Raw genomic sequence first — 18,971 nt, 5'->3', positions numbered from 1 at the left:
CATGGAGTACGTCATCGAGGAAAACCTATGCGAATCGTGTATGATGCTAGTTCCAAGAGTAACAAGAACACCAAGAGTCTGAACGAGTGCTTATACAGAGGACCACTCATGCTTGAAGACCTTACAGGGTTACTCATCAAATTCAGGACACATCACATAGGATTGACGTCCGACATAGAAAAGGCGTTTTTACAGATGGCATTACACGAGAAGGATCGTGACGTTACCAGATTCTTATGGCTTAAAGATACCTCTAAACCAGTATCTCAGGATAACCTACTTTACCTAAGATTCTGCAGAGTTCCATTCGGCGTGATATCTTCACCGTTTCTACTGAATGCGACTATTAAAGAACATTTAAATAATGCAGAAGATCAGCATGTCAGGCAGAAAGCGAATGACATATACGTAGACAACTTTGTTTCAGGCTGTAGTACTACAGCTGAAGCAATAGAGCTTTACAAAAGTTTAAAAGGATCTTTTCAAGATATTTCAATGTCACTCAGGGATTGGAGTTCTAACTCCGAAGAATTCATGAAGATGGTCCCTGATACATGTAAAGAAAACAAGATAAAAGTACTTGGCTTAGAGTGGGACATAAAAAAGGACACCCTCCAGCTGAAGCCCAACCTCCAAGAGGAAGCAGTCACAAAAAGAGGAATACTGAAGACTATCGCATCAATTTATGACCCGTGCGGTTACGCGGCACCTCATACATTATCAGCTAAACTTTTTCTGCAAGGACTTTGGAAGGCCGGAGTATCTTGGGACTCACCATTATCAAGCGAGCTAACAGAAGAGTGGAACATCATCCGACAGAACCTAGAAGTCATAGGAAAGGTATCGGTGGATAGATGTTACATGAAGACACCAACGGAAGCGAATTACCAACTGCACTGCTTCACAGATGCTTCACTACAAGCCTACGCAGCATCGGTGTTTCTAGTCTGTGGCTCGAAGAAAAGCTTTATCATGGGTAAATCCCGTCTGATACCAACCAAGGATCAAGATAACCTCAAGATACCCCGTCTAGAACTTCTGGGAGTACTGATAGGCTGTAGACTGATGAAGTTCGTCCTTAAGTTTCTGCAACAGAAAATAGTAAGACAAGTCTTATGGACCGATAGTCAGATTGTCATCGAATGGTGTAAGTCTAACAAACTACTTCCTCCCTTCGTTGCCAGACGAGTAGAAGAAATCAAGACAAACAAAGACCTGGAGATAAGATATCTACCATCAAGCTTGAACCCAGCAGATGTAGGCACAAGACCCCTTCGTGCAGAGGAGGATAAGGAGAAATGGCTATATGGTCCGCAGTTTATAACAGAAGATCCACAGAAATGGCCAACCACATCCGGCAGTGAGCCAACCAGTTCTCTTCTGACAGGGGAGGGTCTTGGGTTCCAAGAAGACATAGAGATGGTCGATAAAGAAGATCCAGTTGTTAATGTCAACCCGATGAAAACGGAGGAAATTATAACACCAAATGAAGTGATAGGAAATAATCAGTCAACAGACGACAAGCTTCATAAATTAAAAGAAATTCAAGCTAAATATTTTCCTCTAGAGGTAGAAGGAAAAGAAACCAATCTAAGTCGAAACTTAGGAGTATTCAAGGACATTGATGACCTATTGAGATGCAAAGGTCGTATGAAAAACGCAAACTGGTCGTTCGACAAACGATACCCTATACTCATACCAAAAGAGTCAGATTTCACGAAGGAAATTATAATGAAAACTCATCAAGAGAACAAACATGTAGGTGTCAGCCACACGCTTGATAAAATAAGAGAAATGTATTGGATTCCTCAAGGAAGAAGTAAAGTCCAACGGATATTAAAGGGATGCCCTGAATGTATGAAACATGATGGAGGACCTTATAGACTACCAGAAACCCCTGCTCTTCCTAAAGAGAGAGTCAATTACAGCTCTCCTTTTACGTACGTTGGAACAGACTACCTGGGACCACTTCTAGTTAACAACGGGAATGGCAGTTGTAAAAGATGGATTAGCCTTTATACATGTTTAGCGGTAAGAGCCATTCACCTGGAAGTGGTAAAGGATCTAACAGCGGAAGAAGGTCTTCTGGCCTTAAAAAGGATGATATCAGCGAGAGGCGTGCCTACCTTAATTACATCTGACAACGCAGCTCATTACAAGTTACTTTCTGAAATTCTTCAAGACCCATATTGCATAGAAAAGGAGATTAAATGGAAATTCATACCGCAATTAGCCCCATGGCATGGAGGATTTTACGAAAGGTTGATTGGCTTAACCAAGAATTGTATGAAGAAAACCTTACAAAAACACTTATTGAATGACAGCCAGCTGGCAACAACAGTTAAGGAAATAGAAGCAGTACTTAACACAAGACCTTTAACCTACGTGGATTCAGAACCTGACCACGTATTAAAACCCTCAGACTTTCTTACCATGGGAAAATGTATCGTAATGGAAACGTCGAGCATGGATCCTATTACGTCACATGGGACAGTAACCAAAGACAATCTAATTAAAGGTTGGAAGAAAGCGCTCATCATTCTACGAGAATTCAAAGAGATGTTTGAGAACAGGTATCTCCTAAATTTGAGAGAAAGATACTCCCATCATCCTAAGGAGCCTAGAGTGACTTCAAAATTAACGCCAAAAATAGGTCAGATAGTGCAATTAAAAGGCGACACGAAGAATAGGATCAATTGGAAAGTTGGGAAAATAGTATCTTTAAAGGAAGGCGCCGATGGTTTATGTAGAGTAGCCACGGTCCAAGTAGGAGATACAATATATACAAGATCTATCGCGCATCTCTACCCGTTAGAGATCGAAGATGGAGAGGAACAGTGTAAACAAACGTCACATGAAGAAAGCGTAGAAGAATCTGTACAGGTTCCTGACGTCCCACATCCAACAAGAAGGGACGACGTGATGAAAGAATCCACTAACGACGTTCTTAAGACTTCTGAGCAGAAATCTTATCAATTAACAGAATTAAACGAGTCAGAAGAAATACCGTCTGATTCAGTCTTATTAGAGCCTGCATCTAGTCAGTTACACGAGCCTGAGCCTAAATCCATACCCGAACCAGACCCACTCGCAGTCAAAGACATGACGTTCTGCGAGAACACTGATCCTGAAACGCACCACCTAGAGAACATCGCGTCGGCTGAACATCACGACGAGTCCAGACCTAAGAGAGCAGCGGCGCTTCGTGCTCTTGAGAAGATTAAGGAGTGGACCAGCAACTTAGTCGCAGTTTTGCTGCCTGTAGTGGGGAGTGTCGCGACCAACGCGAAACTATAGAGCCCCAAGAATATTCCCCTGCGGCAACACTGGCGGCGCCCTCTGGGTGGAGCCATAGTAAGTATCTCAAAGTTGTCAAACTACGTGCCACGTAGACATTCCACGAGGCGCGAGAAACGCGCCAGTACTTAAAAGTGTAACACACAGTGAAGTGATCCACGTGCTATCCAGATATTGCAGAGACGACTAAAGCTAAGTATTTATTTATACTTGGTGGCTCACAGTGGTGTAATGGTATCTCTTACAATTGTTTCCATATCTAACTAAAGGCTATTACCTCGATTATCTTAGTAACAGACAAGGCGCACTAAAGGTGCCACTAGGTGCCGAGTTGTTTATCTAAATAGTAAGTATGGTACTCAATCCTGGAAGACTAGTTCTCCAGAGGCGCAAGCAGACAAGGCACGCTAAAGGTGCCGGTAAGTGACAGGTAGACACACTTAGAATAAGCATGCATGCTCAATCATGGTGAGACCGCGGCGTGCTCGGCTCAGCCCGGGGGTCGAGGTCGCCGGGGGTCGAGGGGCACGTCGGCGGCGTACCTGGCTCAGCCCGGGGGTCGAGGTCGCCGGGGGTCGAGAGGTACGTCGACGGCTCACTGTTCTCAATCCTGGTAAGACTAGATCGCCAGAGGGTGAGGTGCGAGTCCACGGCGTGCTCGGCTCAGCCCGGGGGTCGAGGTCGCCGGGGGTCGAGGGGCACGTCGGCGGCGTACCTGGCTCAGCCCGGGGGTCGAGGTCGCCGGGGGTCGAGAGGTACGCCGACGGCCCTCACTGTTATCAATCCTGGAAGACGAGTTCTCCAGAAGAGTCGGTATGATAGGTACGAGGGTGTTGACAGTTCAGCACGTCCTCACACCCGCCGAGCTCCAGACAGACGTGCCGTAGTGTGGCGGTACGTCTCGACTATCCACTTGGGCGTGTAGGCGTCCGAGGAAGATGTATTTGGTGTACCCTGTCTGGTTGAATAAGATCAATCCTTAGTATGAGTAGTATGACGATGATGTATGTTCTAAGGGACGGTTGTTAGGAGAATACCATATTCATGAGCACTTAAAACCCACAGATCACGGAGTGACAATCAGCCGCCGTAACATAAAAGCAAGCGAAGCAGATCAGAGGCTCACCTGGCCCCGAGAAGGTTGGGACAGCGTGAGCGTGGATGAGGAATCATCTATAGAAATGTCAGGTATGTATACCATGCATTCTGTTTGGTGGTCAGTATATATATTGACCACACACACACAAATAAGTTGCCATCCTTCTCCTTTACGGACTCGTAAATGTACCGTAGGCGGCTAGGAGAGGGGTGGCGACAATCTATTCCCGAGCTCAGAACTAATTTTAAGATAATTTATAACGCGGTAACCCCATAAATGACAGTTGTAGGGTTGTACTACGGAAGAACAATGTTATATCAAATCGATCGATTTACATTAAATTCAAAATGAAGATTGTAACAACAAGATACATAAAAAAAGAATACAACTAAAAACGAGACTTGACGAATTTATTTGATTTCGGTGCTTCTTATCACTACTATAATGAGGTGCATATAACGAATTTGACAAGTAATAAGGGGTCTGTATCGAAAATACGGAACCCATACTGAATTTGTTGAGCAGCTCTACGCATGTCAATGTCAAAGTTTATGTCACTGTCATGAAAGCTGAAAGTGATTGTTGGAACTTGGATTGTATTTGGCACGTATTTGGTTCTGTGATATGCTTTAATTATATTTGTTTCCACATACATTTAAACTCCACAAGTTATCTGAATAGAAACCGCAGTACATAACCATTCAGTTTCACTTTAACAAAAGCAACAATGTGGTTAATATCAGAGCAAGTCAAGTAAAGTTTGAATTTAGAATTTTCCATCTACATACAGAGGGATTCAGCGTATATCAGTTTTTTGACTAAGCCAGCAATGTCTGTAGAGGGTGTAGAGAGTGTGTGGGTAAAATCAGAGCCTCAGGAGGCCGCTGATATGTGTTCAGACGAGCAGGCCGCGAGCTTAGAGACAAGATGCGAGGCGGATGTGGATGTCAAGAGAGAGCCTTTATCGGACACCGAACACATTAAGGTGGAAATTGAGGTGGACATTTACCCGGAGCTCTCTAATTCTGAGGAGTTTGTGTGTTCAGGTACATTTTTACCATAGATGAAAGTTAGGAAAGAGTTTTACAGCAATTCCCGTCAACTTTGTACAAAAATTAAGGGAAAAGTTAAATTTGTTTTTATTAATTCCTATTTTGTTACCAAGATTTTGTTGATGAATTGAGATTTTATTAAGTTTTATTTCGTCATTAAGGTTCTCTAGTATCTATATTTTCTTAATTATAACAATTATCCTGTATATATCTTACGAAAGTCGAATTATATTACTAAATGTTGGTAACAAAAAAAGATTAATTAAAATTTGCTGACGTGGCACTGTACAAAGTTGACGGGAATTGCTGTTTAACTCTACACATCAGTTATTTGTAGTGACATCTAGTGTCAATCACGCGTCAAACAGCGTAAATTATCAGCAATGCTACTTGCCAGCCAACACTGACATTGGCAAATTCACCCTGTGCAATTGGCAGGGAGTAAAAGCCAAAGCAAAAAAAAAAATATTGCTACTTGCCAATAGATGTCGCGACGAACTAAAAGTGTAATGCTCAACAATTTTTAGCTAATATTACAATAGTATTAATCAGTATTCCGTTTTCAATTCCTGCTTGTAAGATAAGTTGTAAACTGTTATAATATTAAATTTTTGACAGACGAGACACTGTTGACACCTAGTGTTGAGTAGTGGTACTGATAATTTACTCTAATTGACGTGTGATTGACGCTAGATGTCACTACAAATAACTTGCATTTACTGATGTATGGAGTTATAACTCTTCCCTTACTTATTTCTCTATTTTTACACATTTTTTTTATGAAAACAGGACTTTTGCATTGTTGTTCTATAAAATTGTAATTGTTATTAGCCGACCACACAGCAAATAAATTACTTGATTACTAGATATGTTACAAAACTTCTTGCCTATCGCGACCAAAATTGCGCTATCACAATCGCTTCTTATGCCAATTTTAGACTATGCAGACACTTGTTATCCAGATCTTAATGAGGACCAGCTTAATAAACTCGAACGGCTTCAAAACCTTTGTATTAGATTCATATTTGAACTGCGCAAATTTGACCACATTTCCAACTTTCGCGCCCAGCTCAAGTGGCTCCCTATTCGTCTCCGCCGTAATTCTCATATTTTAGCTCTTCTCTATAATATTCTTTTCAACCCCTCTACTCCTTCCTATCTTAAAGAGCGTTTTAATTATCTGTCCTCCGTCAGACCTTCACGGAAATATCAACTTGCTCCTCCTCCTTCCTCTACAAAGTTTTACAATGACTCCTTCACGTTTCGAGCGGTTCGGCTGTGGAACGGCCTGCCGTTAGAGATTAGGTGTGCTAAATCACTTGGTGTGTATGTGGATTGAGTGAGCACCTTCCGAAAATAAAAAAAAATATGCTGATCATTTAGTAAAAGTTCTAAAACAATTGTAAAACGAATCTCTGAATTTGTAAAAAGATAAATCAAAAGATACAGCCATTAACATGTGCTCACTCAGTTCTCACAAACTACCAACGAAAACAGTGAATATATTCATTTAACATATAATATTTATATACTAACATTTAGTAAAAAATAGGCCAACCTACCTCTATAAATATTATTATTATTTCGTTTTAGACAGGCAGCTGATGCGCATTACATTACAAATAGTTTCTTATGCTCACTCAATCCACACACTTTTGAAAAGCCGAATTTTGATGAAAAACATAAGATTTAGACCGCTATTATATGTGTATAGTTTAGTAAAAGTGAAATGGGAATTTGTAAAATACAAAACGAACCACTAACGTGTCAGGTTTTTTATAATAAATTTTTGTAAGTGCTCACTCAGTCCACACGTTTTGAGAAAGTTAAAAATGTAAATATCTTACGATTTGTAGCACCTAAGACACTCGAAAGTACTTCAACATTTAGTAAAAATTTTTACTAAATATCCACCATCTAATATTTTATATTCGTTGTCTGGTTTTCAAGATATTCAGACATAATTTTTCTTATACAAATGTATCATGTAGGGTGACCACACTATGTCGGCTCCTGATTTTCCCCACCTTCCCATTGTCATATTGAGATTGGGGAGTTTCGTTCGTTCAATTTTGATAATATTAAACTAATACCATATTAATTCTCCATCTGCAAACTGTTTTTAGGTTATGTTCTTGGCCTAGTGATGATGTGTATTGTGTAATTTTTATCGACGTCAGGATAATAACCATATCGACATGCATGCATTAAAAAGGACATGAATAATAATTGGTAAGAAACAAAGAATATAATACTTCACTAGTAAGAAACCAGAACCTGGTAATCTAATCGCGCTAACAGATGAGCGTACCGGATTTGTAAGTGGGAGCGAGGAATAGTTATTCTTTTCTCGCTCCCACTTACAAATCCGGTAAACTATTATCAAAATTGAACGAAACTCCCCAATCTCAATATGACAATGGGAAGGTGGGGAAAATCAGGAGCCGACATAGTGTGGTCACCGTACTTGATACATTTGTATGAGAAAAGTTATGTCTGAATATCTTTAAAACAAGACAACGAATATAAAATATTAGATGGTGGATATTTAGTAAAACTTTTTACTAAATGTTGAAGTACTTTCGAGTGTCTTAGGTGCTACAAATCGTAAGATATTTACATTTTTAACTTTCTCAAAACGTGTGGACTGAGTGAGCACTTACAAAAATTTATTATAAAAAAACCTGACACGTTAGTGGTTCGTTTTGTATTTTACAAATTCCCATTTCACTTTTACTAAACTATACACATATAATAGCGGTCTAAATCTTATGTTTTTCATCAAAATTCGGCTTTTCAAAAGTGTGTGGATTGAGTGAGCATAAGAAACTATTTGTAAAAAATTTTATACGTCACTAGGTGATCTAATATTTATAGAGGTAGGTTGGCCTATTTTTTACTAAATGTTAGTGTATAAATATTATATGTTAAATGAATATATTCACTGTTTTCGTTGGTAGTTTGTGAGAACTGAGTGAGCACATGTTAATGGCTGTATCTTTTGATTTATCTTTTTACAAATTCAGAGATTCGTTTTACAATTGTTTTAGAACTTTTACTAAATGATCAGCATATTTTTTTTTTATTTTCGGAAGGTGCTCACTCAATCCACACACACACTTGAAAGCTTCAAAACTTTACTAAAGAATCATTACCTATCTCTGCCTTAATTTGCTGCTGTGTATGTTATGTTATGTATGTATGTATGTGTGTATGCATTTGTGTATGTATTAATACTTATATGTGTATGTTTGTGTACATGATATTTTATTTTTATTTATTTATTTTTATATTTTATTTTTAATATTGGTGTACATAATTATTTAACTTAGTGTATGTGTAATTTTCCTATTCCTTTAATTATTTCTTGCACTACCATTTTCAAAATGTCTATTCTTTATTTCCTGCTACCCTAAGGTTTTAACTATAAAACTCCCGTGAGACTCATACATATTTAAAAATATTTTAAGCGGGTTACTCACGTATTAAGTCGATATAGCGTTCGACATGTTTCGGTTCAATTTCGAGAACCTTTCTCAACTCGACTTAATACGTGAGTAACCCGCTTAAAATATTTTTAAATACCCTAAGGTTGTCTGGTAGAGATCGCTTACAGCGATAAGACCGCCTGTTGCTACCTATGTTTAATGTCTGCTATTTGTAATCTGTTATCCTTGTGGTGCAATAAAGAATATTTACTTACTTACTTATGTTTGCTTGATCGATGGTATATATGACATCTGTGTGCTCACGTGTTGAATGTATAATGTAGACGTGAATCAGCTGAGGCAGGATGCATAGCCGAACAAAACACACGTACTGCCTTGGCTGAGGCGTGTCTACATAACACATTTGTCGCATGAGCACATTTCCTCGGGACATGCCTCGCTTTGTGTGGACCCGGCTATTCAGTAATTAAGTATTTTGATTGGAGTATATTTATTTCATCATAACGAAAGTTACAATGCCGATACATATTAAAAAAAAAAAACACAGAACAAAGACTTATATATACCTAACTTAAACTAAACAATTTAATATAATTCTTATACACAACTTAAAACTACACAAATTAATATATATTTACAAATAGAAAATGCTCCCCAGATCCTCCTCGGAGGTGATGGTGCCCAGTAGGCTGGCAGCGTTGCCTTTTTGAATGGCCAGACTTATTCGCTGGCCAAAGTAGCTGCCAGCCCTCTGGTCACCGGATACGTCAACCAGGCGTTGCGATATTTCATTCATTATATTTTTAGCGCTTGGCCCCCACGGCCCAAGAGTTTCTACTCCAAAAGGCGCAAATATATACCCGTCACTAAGGGCGGAGTATTTGCGCCTTTTGATTGCTTCTGCAGTTGTCGCCGCAGCTCCAGCATTAGACGAGGTCGCATGGAGGTGGGACGGCGCCAGCGTATCAACGCATGTCGCGTCCCATATCAGCGACCTCCCCAGCCTCCAGGGAATGAGCGTCATACCGTCAGGTCGCTTGCCGTCGTCACGTGCGATACCGTTCGGCTCTAGGATGGCCGGCACGCTGACGGAAGCAAGCGCCCTACGTATGACGTCATTCAGGGAGGCGTGGCGGGAGATGCGGCCAGCGCTCCTTTGACAGGAGAGGCCGTGGTGGCCCAGCATATCAACGCTGGCACCGCAACGACACTGGTGACATTCATTTGTCTTTATTCCCAGTCGCAGACAGGTGGCAAGTGTGAGAGTTGTTTTAGTCAGAAGGGTGCCAATGTTAGGGGATGGTAGTGCATGTAGCCAGAGCCCCGACTCTGGCTCCGATACTGCAAGGAGACGAGCTCGCTCTGACGGATTTTCGGCATTATCAATTAACGATATTAAAGTTGATCTACAGAGCGGCTCGTCCCACTGTTTTTGGGATTTCATTTCGCATGGAAATGAGGTATTAACGCAGGCTTGCGCCCAGGCATTTTTGGCTTCGTTCAGTGTCGTGGTACAGTCATTTCCTGCAGAAGGGCAAAAAATTTTATTCGCTAGGTCTTGAGTGCTGTGGAACGAAGACAAAAATGCCGGTAGGGCAACACTGATCACTTGCCTGATGCCCAGTCCCCCATGACGGATTGGCAAGGAGGCCTGGGTCCAGGCGCGGTTGTCTATGTTGATATTCAGAATTGATGAAAGGGTAGACTTTAGGGCGGAGTCTAAGGGTTCGATGACATGAGGAAATTTCCAAACGGGGCTACATCTAAGAATAAAAGTATTTTGATTTGATTTGAGTTGATGACCAGTCGGCCCAGCGTGTAGTGGCCTGCTAAGCCACGGTCCTGGGTTCGAATCCCGCGGGCATTTCTTTGTGTGCTTAGCATAGATATTTGTTCCTGAGTTATGGATGTTTTCTATGTATGTTAAATACTTATACATAAGTGAAGTTTAACGTCTATGGTTGTCATCATCCTCCTTGCGTTATCCCGGCATTTGCCACAGCTAGCCGGCTCATGGGAGCCTGGGGTCCGCTTTGACAACTAATCCCAAGATTTGGCGTAGGCACTAGTTTTTACCCGAAGGGTAAACTAGAACTTATTGGATTAGTCTGTTTTCCTCACAATGTCTTCCTTCACCGAAAAGCGACAGGCAAATATCAAATCTATGATTGTAATTATTAAAATGTAGTTTAGTTTTTTTAAATACATAATCACTAGATATTTACGGCTTACTTATTTATGATAACTTCTGTGCATTTACTTACAGACACAACTCAATCTGAAGGCCAAAGGACACAACCAGACTCAAAATCTGTAAGAAGAATACGAAGTAAAAGAAAACTTAACAATTGTAAAACGAGTGAAAATGACAAGAAAAAAACATACCCAAGTAAGCACTGTACTAGTTCCTGACTGAAAAATATTAGGTACAGTCGACCAAAAATGTGGTTTACCACCCTACGGTTGAGGTTCGTTTGAACGTCATGAGACAACAAGGTCGATTTCCTCTTGCAATAATATTATGTCAGTGACAATTGCTCTCTCTATATATGATACTTACGTCAACCTTAGCGATCGTTAGAGCTCACAGAAACTTTTGTCAAAAGTGATAGACCGGTTTCTTGGCCGACTCTACAGGGGGCAAATCTCGACTGGGGGACAAATGTAACAGGTCCATTTTTTCCATGTTTTACAATGTTTGCATTATTAAATAGAGTGTCCACCGGTTCTATATGGTAGGCGTGTTCAGTGGATACATGTAGAACTCAACATCATAGTGTAATAATGGAAAAAATGGATTAGTTACAATTGCCCCCCGGTCGAGATTTGTCCCACTGTACCTTAAACGACTTTTTTATTATTATAAGTAACATTTTTTTGTGCTGTAAATATTTTTTCTTACCAACAGTGACATCTCGGTGTAATATCGACTTGAGCAAAAGGACGAAAATAATTTCTTTGCGTAAGCAAGGCAAGAATATGTCTGAAATTGCGAGGGAGACCGGCGTAAATGTAAGCATTTTTATACACCCTTTTTTATTGAATTCCGTTAACTTTAAGGGAAGATTCATTACATCAAATACAATTAATTTCTCTAAGAAACTAGCGTCTTAACTCTTGCGGTTATCGAGTTATTAGAAATAAAAATAATTGCTGAACATGTGTGTCATACCTTTACCAATTTCTAATGTTATTTGTTTTGACATGTGCCGTCAATCACTTGACACTAACTTGAATGTTATTCTTAAGGGTCTCTCACACTAATAAATACATTTATTATGTACTAGCTTTTCCCGCGTCTTCGCTCGCGTTAGAAAGAGACAAAAACTAGCCTATGTCACTCTCCATCCCTTCAACTATATCCACCTAAAAAAATCACGCCAATTCGTCGCTCCGTTTTGCCGTGAAAGACGGACGAACAAACAGACACACACACTTTCCCATTTATAATATTAGTATGGATGTATTTATCTATTTAAGTATGTATATCGTCGCTTAGCACCCATAGTACAAGCTTTGCTTAGTTTGGGGCTAAGTTGATCTGTGTAAGGTGTCCTCAATATTTATTTATTCTTGACGACCGGTCTGGCTCAGTCGGTCACTACCGACTGAGCCAGACCGGTCGTCACTACCCTGCCTGCTGAGCCGCGGTCCTGTGTTCGAATCCCGGTAAAGGCATTTATTTGTGTGATGAGCACAGATATTTGTTCCTGAGTCATGGATGTTTTCTATGTAAATATATAAGTATGTATTTATCTATTTAAGTATGTATATCGTCGCTTAGCACCCATAGTACAAGCTTTGTTTAGTTTGGGGCTAAGTTGATCTGTGTAAGGTGTCCTCAATATTTATTCTATCTGTTTTTGAATAGCTGTAACAGTTCGTGATGTAAAAAAATCTTTCTATTCTGCATTACAGAGGAAAACGGTATCCCTCTGGGTCCACCGTTACCAACAGAAGAAATCCCTGCGCGACCAGCGGAGATCCGGCAGACCGAGCCTCATAGACGACTCGCAGCGGCAACTCATGATCAAGGAGTTTGGAGAGAACGGGTTCAAGTCGACGCATCACTACGCGATGTTGTTCGGCACCAGTGTGGACACCGTGCGGCGCGTGCTGCATAGCGCGGGGCTGCGCTGGCAGAAGTGAGGTAGATACTTTTGCAATCAAGAACCCGCCTGGCGGGACTCGAGAATTTTGCTCAGGTGCCGGAGAACCCGCTGTGCGGGTGCTGCATAGCGCGGGGCTGCGCTGGCAGAAGTGAGGTAGACACTTTTGCAATCAAGAACCCGCCTGGCGGGGCTCGAGAACTTTGCTCAGGTGCCGGAGAACCCGCTGTGCGGGTGCTGCATAGAGAGGGGCTGCGCTGGCAGAAGTGAGGTAGACACTTTTGCAATCAAGAACCCGCCTGGCGGGACTCGAGAATTTTGCTCAGGTGCCGGAGAACTGTGACAGAACAAGCATTTGATTCGTGGTCTTGTTCTTGTTTTTTTTTCTTAAATAATACTTACATTGTCAAGGCAACTGGAGACTTCTTTGCTCGACCCTTGGAAAGCATTCATCCAACGTTATTTCACTGGATATTTTAAGTAATTCACTGTGGTACTTGTCCGCATGTCTTATCATATCTTATACTATTAAACGAGCAATTCTTGTATATTTATTTATTTATTTATTTATTTATTTATTTATTTATTTATATATACCGACGATCTCGGAAACCGCTCTAACGATTTCGCTGAAATTTGTTTTGTGGGGGTTTTCGGGGGTGAAAAATCGATCTAGCGTAGCCTTAGATCCCGGAAAACGCGAATTTTCGAGTTTTCATGAGTTTTTCTTTCGCATTTGTAAACGTAAAATATGGTCCTTAATTTCGCCGCGCGCGCATCGATTCCGCTTAGCTCAGTCGCACGAGGTCGGTCTAATGTACGCAGATAGATCGTAGGTGTCAGGGTTTCGAATCCCGGTCAGAAATTAAATTTTTGTTTTTTGTCTTTTTTTTTGTTTTTGTATTTATAAGAGTTTTTTTTTTATCTAAAGACGTGATATATTAAAATAGAACCGAGCGAAGCTCGGTCGCCCAGATATTTATCTCACATAAAATTCACTATTATTTGATGCAAAACAGGTTGGGAAAGTTTATTTACCAACAAGCTACGTTCACATGGACGGAATACTGACACTGACAGTTGTCAACTGAGTGGCGTTCCAATATTGCATCTTGGTTTCAAATACAGGTCAGGAAAGTTGACAATGATTAATTTTGAAACATATTGTCTGAAAAATATTTAGAATGCAATATTTAATGTAACATTTAGAAAGAAATCTGATATTTTGCCTCAAATTTGATTTACAAAACTGGTTAAAAACCTTTGATAAAGTAATATTTGCATATTTATATTTACCACGATATAAAATGTTTCATTACATAATAGGAATCAACAAAAGATACTTCCATTTCACTCTAAAACACGTGCAGTCATGCAGATGTTACTATTGAGAAGCAAAAACGTACGTGCTGAGCTGTCTTGGACGTTAATGCCTAAGGCGTACGACTTAGTAAACAAAACAGTTATGACCTTTTACTTATGAGTGTAATTTAGCGGCTATCCATTGTTATCTGTCGCCAGTCGCCCATATCTGTCGCCAGTCGCCCATTTTGTCGCCATATCTGTCGCCAGTCGCCCCTTTTGTCGCCATATCTGTCGCCAGTCGCCCCTTTTGTCGCCATATCTGTCGCCAGTCGCCCATTTTGTCGCCATATCTGTCGCCAGTCGCCCATTTTGTCGCCATATCTGTCGCCAGTCGCCCCTTTTGTCGCCATATCTGTCGCCAGTCGCCCCTTTTGTCGCCATATCTGTCGCCAGTCGCCCCTTTTGTCGCCAGTCGCCCATTCGTCGCCATTTGAGACTATAAAAGGGTCGGGGCAAGCCGTCGCAGGGCATTCTTCAAATATCAACGAGACTAACAGTGTCCCTGGCTATCGTGTATTATACTGGTGAGTGAAGTTATTCTGCTATTGTTTCTCTGTTTGTATTTACTTGGAAATATTCTAAGTGATTGTAAACTTTGAAATTGTGTCTCTGTTTGGTTGTGCGAAGACAATATCTTTGTACAGTTGAACTTAGGCTTGTAGTGGAATTGCTTTACTGTCAGTTGGGGGTTATTTTAGTGTTCTATTTATAGTGTAGTGTGACATTTTAATTAAGTGTAGAGTTATTTGTAGTTTAACGTGTATAGTGAAGTTTCTACGCTGTGATTTCCTAAGTGTCATTAAGCAATACAAAGACTGGGTCGATGTATGGCTGAGATTTGGGAAAGCATCTGTGTTTGATTTTATAGGAAGTGATTCTTGTAAAGTTAAGCCCAGATCATAGTAATTAAAGGAAATTTCACTTGTCGGTTTATTTATGTGATTTTACAAAGAGTTGTGTTAGTAACATTGAATTTAGTTTTTTTTTGTGGGGTTATTTTGCTATTTTACTAAGCCAGGTCATTGCTTGGGCAGACAGTTTGCCCGACTAAGCGCTTCTTACCTAACGGTGCCAAAAAGGAGCGATTAGGAGTCTTTTGTTCCAAGTCTGAGGAGGCTTGGCGTCTTTTTTTATACTTACAAAAGGCGAACATTCCTCCCTGGTCTCAAGGTCCAGCTGCTAGATGGAAGTGAGGACTTTCGCGATTGAAGAAAGACATTAGGAGTAATCCTTGCTCACTGAAGTCAGCAGTAATTGAGGCTAGGTCTTGTATTATATATATTTATTTACTCGGTGCTCTGGGTCACGATGGTGCTGGTTGCTGGGGGATTTCGGTTGTGATTGATCCATACCTAAACGACAAAGTTTTGATCGCAGCTGGGTCTCCTCAGGTGACTGGTGTTAGTGTGTCTTAGAATACTGGATATATACACAGATAGGGCGGTCTACTCTCTGCTACCTAGTCTGCGGACGCAGAGGGGGGGATCAGAACACAAGCCTATAGGTTGCCTATCTCAGCTTCGCTGGCTGAACTGTACAGTTCTAGTAGGGATACACTTGTGCATATTCTGAACTCAAGATCTATGGTAAGTGATGATCTGTGGTTCAGATATGCTAGAGTAGGGAAATAGATAGGATTAGGGTAACGTCACACACTATTTCTATGAAATTAGGGTTGTTTTACGATTGGTCTTGAAGTATAATTGATAGGCGTGTATTTCTATGGATTAAATGGACTTTAAATGTGGTGTTTACTATCTTAAAATATGTGGTAAACTGGTAATTCATAAAATCTCTTAATACTTAATTTATCTGAGTGTAATTAATAATTGTGGTAGCAATTTCTGATCTCTCGGTGTAGCTGCGGAACGCTAAGTGTTGCTAACTGGTTATTCAAGGTAAATTCTATCAAATTGGCTAGGGAAACAAACTGTCTTTGGAATAAAAGGATTGTTTGTTATAGGGTCCAGTGGCATGCGAGCGCCGTCCACTGATGGAAAGTCAAAAGCTTAAAAAAGTTAGTAGACTTACTTAGTTCTTATAAAAGTTAGCGACTACTCGGTGTTTCGTTGAAACATTAGAAAGATCGAGAAGTTATGGTCTATTAGCAGTATTGGGGAAAAGGGGGTTTAGCTAGGGAAAAGAAACAAAAAAAAAAAAGGGTTAGTTCGTAGATAGATAGCCCTTCAGGCTTACTTGCTTAGGATCCTGATAAAGTGGTTTGGTCAGGTCAGGGGTCCCATACCGTATCGCAAGCCCTTGCCCAAGCCGGGACCACTAATAAGGCGTAGCGGATGATTACAAAAATATTTTAAATATTCATTTTCTAAGTGCTGCAATAAACTAGTTCAAAAACCAAAATATTTACATTACATCATTATTCTTATTATAACTTCCTATTTCTGTAACGTTTTAAATTATATTATGCTCTGACAACAGGTTATTTATATTTACAAATTAAAAAATAACTAGAATTCAAAATATAGTCGTTACTCATTAAAGGATCTGGGTTATCGCGGATCACATCGAAGGGTTCTACATACTCTCACTAGACGATGATGAAGGCCAAATTTACGGGGTATATTTAAAGGGAGGTTATCCATACTGTTGGTTAGTCAAGTAAGTAAGTAAATAAGTAAGGTGAGCGGCGGTTTAGTTACAGAACCCGCTGTGCGGGTGCTGCATAGAGAGGGGCTGCGCTGGCAGAAGTGAGGTAGACACTTTTGCAATCAAGAACCCGCCTATCGGGACTCGAGAATTTTGCTCAGGTGCCGGAGAACCCACTGTGCGGGTGCTGCATAGAGAGGGGCTGCGCTGGCAGAAGTGAGGTAGACACTTTTGCAACAAAGAACCCGCCTAGCGGGGCTCGAGAACTTTGCTCAGGTGCCGGAGAACCCGCTGTGGGTGCTGCATAGAGAGGGGCTGCGCTGGCAGAAGTGAGGTAGACACTTTTGCAGCCAAGAACCCGCCTGGCGGGACCTGAGAATTTTGCTGAGGCGCCGGAGAACCCGAGTGGGTTCTCGCCATACAACCGATCTCTATGCCAGTTTTCAACCCGCGAAGCAAAAACTTTGGGGTGTTGTACTTATAAGTTTGACGTGTCCGTCTGTTTGTGTGTGGCATCGTATCTTCTGAACCGATTTAGATTTGTTTTTTTCTTGTTTGAAAGCTGAATTATTTGGGAGTGTTCTTAGCCATGTTTGATAAAAATCGATCTCGGTTTTTTTTTTAATTTGTATTTAATTTATTGCAGGAAAGAACGGACACTACTGCATCGGGAGTGAACACGATGGCTCAAACTTGTCGACGGCCCCCAGAAGCTTGTGACGTCACCAGGCACCGTACCCGAATGGCATTTCTGCAATCCGCAAAAATGTAGTCTGGCTCTGTCGCGCCAATACGCAAGAGCGATAGAGATAGATAGCTACGAAAGAGATATTACCGTGAGCGTTAGTACATTCGGTTACGCACACAGATGAGCTATGTATCGTCACCTAAAAGGATGACATCAATGTGTGACGTCATCAATAGCAAAGGATAGGATATAGAATTCAAACTTACCGTGACGTCTCACTGTGACGTCACCTGAAGCCGGTACCTACACCGTCAGTCACTTGTCATTTGGGAACGGGACACTTCAGCAGCTATGACGCCACCAGACCGAGATCCAACTGACGTCACCGATAACAAAGGATAGGACTGGAAGTTCACTCACCCGTTGCGTACGCAGGGTCACTTGAAGCGGGTACCTACGCCGTTAGTCACTTGTCATTTGGGAATGGAATACTTCAGCAGCTATGACGTCACCACACCGAGATCCAACTGACGTCACCGATAACAAAGGATAGGACTGGAAGTTCACTCACCCGTTGCGTACGCAGGGTCACTTGAAGCGGGTACCTACACCGTCAGTCACTTGTCATTTGGGAACGGGATGCTTCATCAGCTTGTGACATCACCACACCGACATGGGGTCTCATCCGGAACATCGTATAATTAATGTCAAACTAAAATCATAGATGGCGCTACGTGCCACGATTAGCCATTATGACTTATTTATTCAATAAATTTAAAGGTCTCAAAGGTATTATTTTAGTCTCATGCATTAAGAATATCATTAATTTAATACACAAATCTACAAAAACACGAATTCAATGCAATATTTTTCAAAATTCGAATCTAAAATTTATTACACGACTGAATACAACATCAGCAAACTCGCATTGAACGTTATTGAGTCGTCTAAGTATTATTACCTCTCGTCACTAGATGGAGTGACTGTGCATAACGTACGTGATATAATTAGAATAGCCACTTGAGTGCGGGCTAGTCATACGCTCAAAAAACCAGTGTAAGGGCGCTTTCCGGAACCATGATCTTCTTACGCGTCTGGACGGCACATTTTAGACTGGTTACGTAGCCGTATTCAACTCGTGTGCACTCCGTAACCACATGGTATCGTTAATGAAACTTATGAATGAATGGCGTTGTTGGTAAAACGAAAAGCAATATGTGAAGCCTGACGTCCACTAAGCGGTTCGTCACTAATGCACGCACTTTCATAACAAATTCAGAAGGCGAATTAACCCTTAAGAGGATA

General features: G+C 41.0%; 2 protein-coding genes and 1 long non-coding RNA gene across 6 annotated transcripts; all 3 read left to right on the top strand.

Moving 5' to 3' along the window:
• Window positions 1-1,312: 1,312 nt before the first annotated feature.
• On the top strand, window positions 1,313-4,608 carry LOC125239795. 2 transcript variants are annotated; one of them, XM_048147484.1, is made up of 3 exons: window positions 1,313-1,948; window positions 2,833-3,354; window positions 4,363-4,608. In XM_048147484.1, exons 1-2 carry the CDS (start codon window positions 1,865-1,867, stop codon window positions 3,295-3,297), a joined length of 549 nt encoding a protein of 182 aa, XP_048003441.1. In that variant the 5' UTR covers window positions 1,313-1,864; the 3' UTR covers window positions 3,298-3,354; window positions 4,363-4,608. The 2 variants fall into 2 exon arrangements, with proteins under 2 accessions (XP_048003441.1, XP_048003440.1); XM_048147483.1 differs by having other exon boundaries at window positions 1,313-3,354.
• A 386-nt stretch (window positions 4,609-4,994) lies between these two features.
• On the top strand, window positions 4,995-18,331 carry LOC125239955. 3 transcript variants are annotated; one of them, XM_048147744.1, is made up of 5 exons: window positions 4,995-5,442; window positions 11,164-11,286; window positions 11,806-11,909; window positions 12,816-13,047; window positions 17,625-18,331. In XM_048147744.1, the coding sequence occupies exons 1-4, from the start codon at window positions 5,226-5,228 to the stop codon at window positions 13,044-13,046; spliced, it is 675 nt and encodes a 224-aa protein (XP_048003701.1). In that variant the 5' UTR covers window positions 4,995-5,225; the 3' UTR covers window position 13,047; window positions 17,625-18,331. The 3 variants fall into 3 exon arrangements, with proteins under 3 accessions (XP_048003701.1, XP_048003703.1, XP_048003702.1); XM_048147746.1 differs by lacking the exon at window positions 11,164-11,286; XM_048147745.1 differs by lacking the exon at window positions 17,625-18,331 and having other exon boundaries at window positions 12,816-13,048.
• On the top strand, window positions 6,488-8,755 carry LOC125239956. The gene is made up of 3 exons (XR_007178575.1): window positions 6,488-6,770; window positions 7,271-7,273; window positions 8,576-8,755. It is a non-coding gene; the product is annotated as an uncharacterized LOC125239956 (long non-coding RNA).
• Window positions 18,332-18,971: the final 640 nt, after the last annotated feature.

The sequence above is a fragment of the Leguminivora glycinivorella genome, chromosome 26 (assembly GCF_023078275.1).
Source record: "Leguminivora glycinivorella isolate SPB_JAAS2020 chromosome 26, LegGlyc_1.1, whole genome shotgun sequence".
NCBI classification, from domain to species: Eukaryota; Metazoa; Arthropoda; class Insecta; order Lepidoptera; family Tortricidae; genus Leguminivora; species Leguminivora glycinivorella.
Note: the sequence above shows the minus strand (reverse complement) of the source record. Positions and strands in the feature narration are given on the sequence as shown.

Coding starts and splice junctions, on each gene's coding strand:
- LOC125239795 (XM_048147483.1), top strand. CDS start 1,420: ATGGTCGATAAAGAAGATCCAGTTGTTAATGTCAACCCGATGAAAACG.
- LOC125239955 (XM_048147744.1), top strand. CDS start 5,226: ATGTCTGTAGAGGGTGTAGAGAGTGTGTGGGTAAAATCAGAGCCTCAG. Junction 11,287..11,805: donor CAAGAAAAAAACATACCCAA/GTAAGCACTGTA, acceptor TCTTACCAACAG/TGACATCTCGGTGTAATATC. Junction 11,910..12,815: donor CGAGGGAGACCGGCGTAAAT/GTAAGCATTTTT, acceptor TCTGCATTACAG/AGGAAAACGGTATCCCTCTG.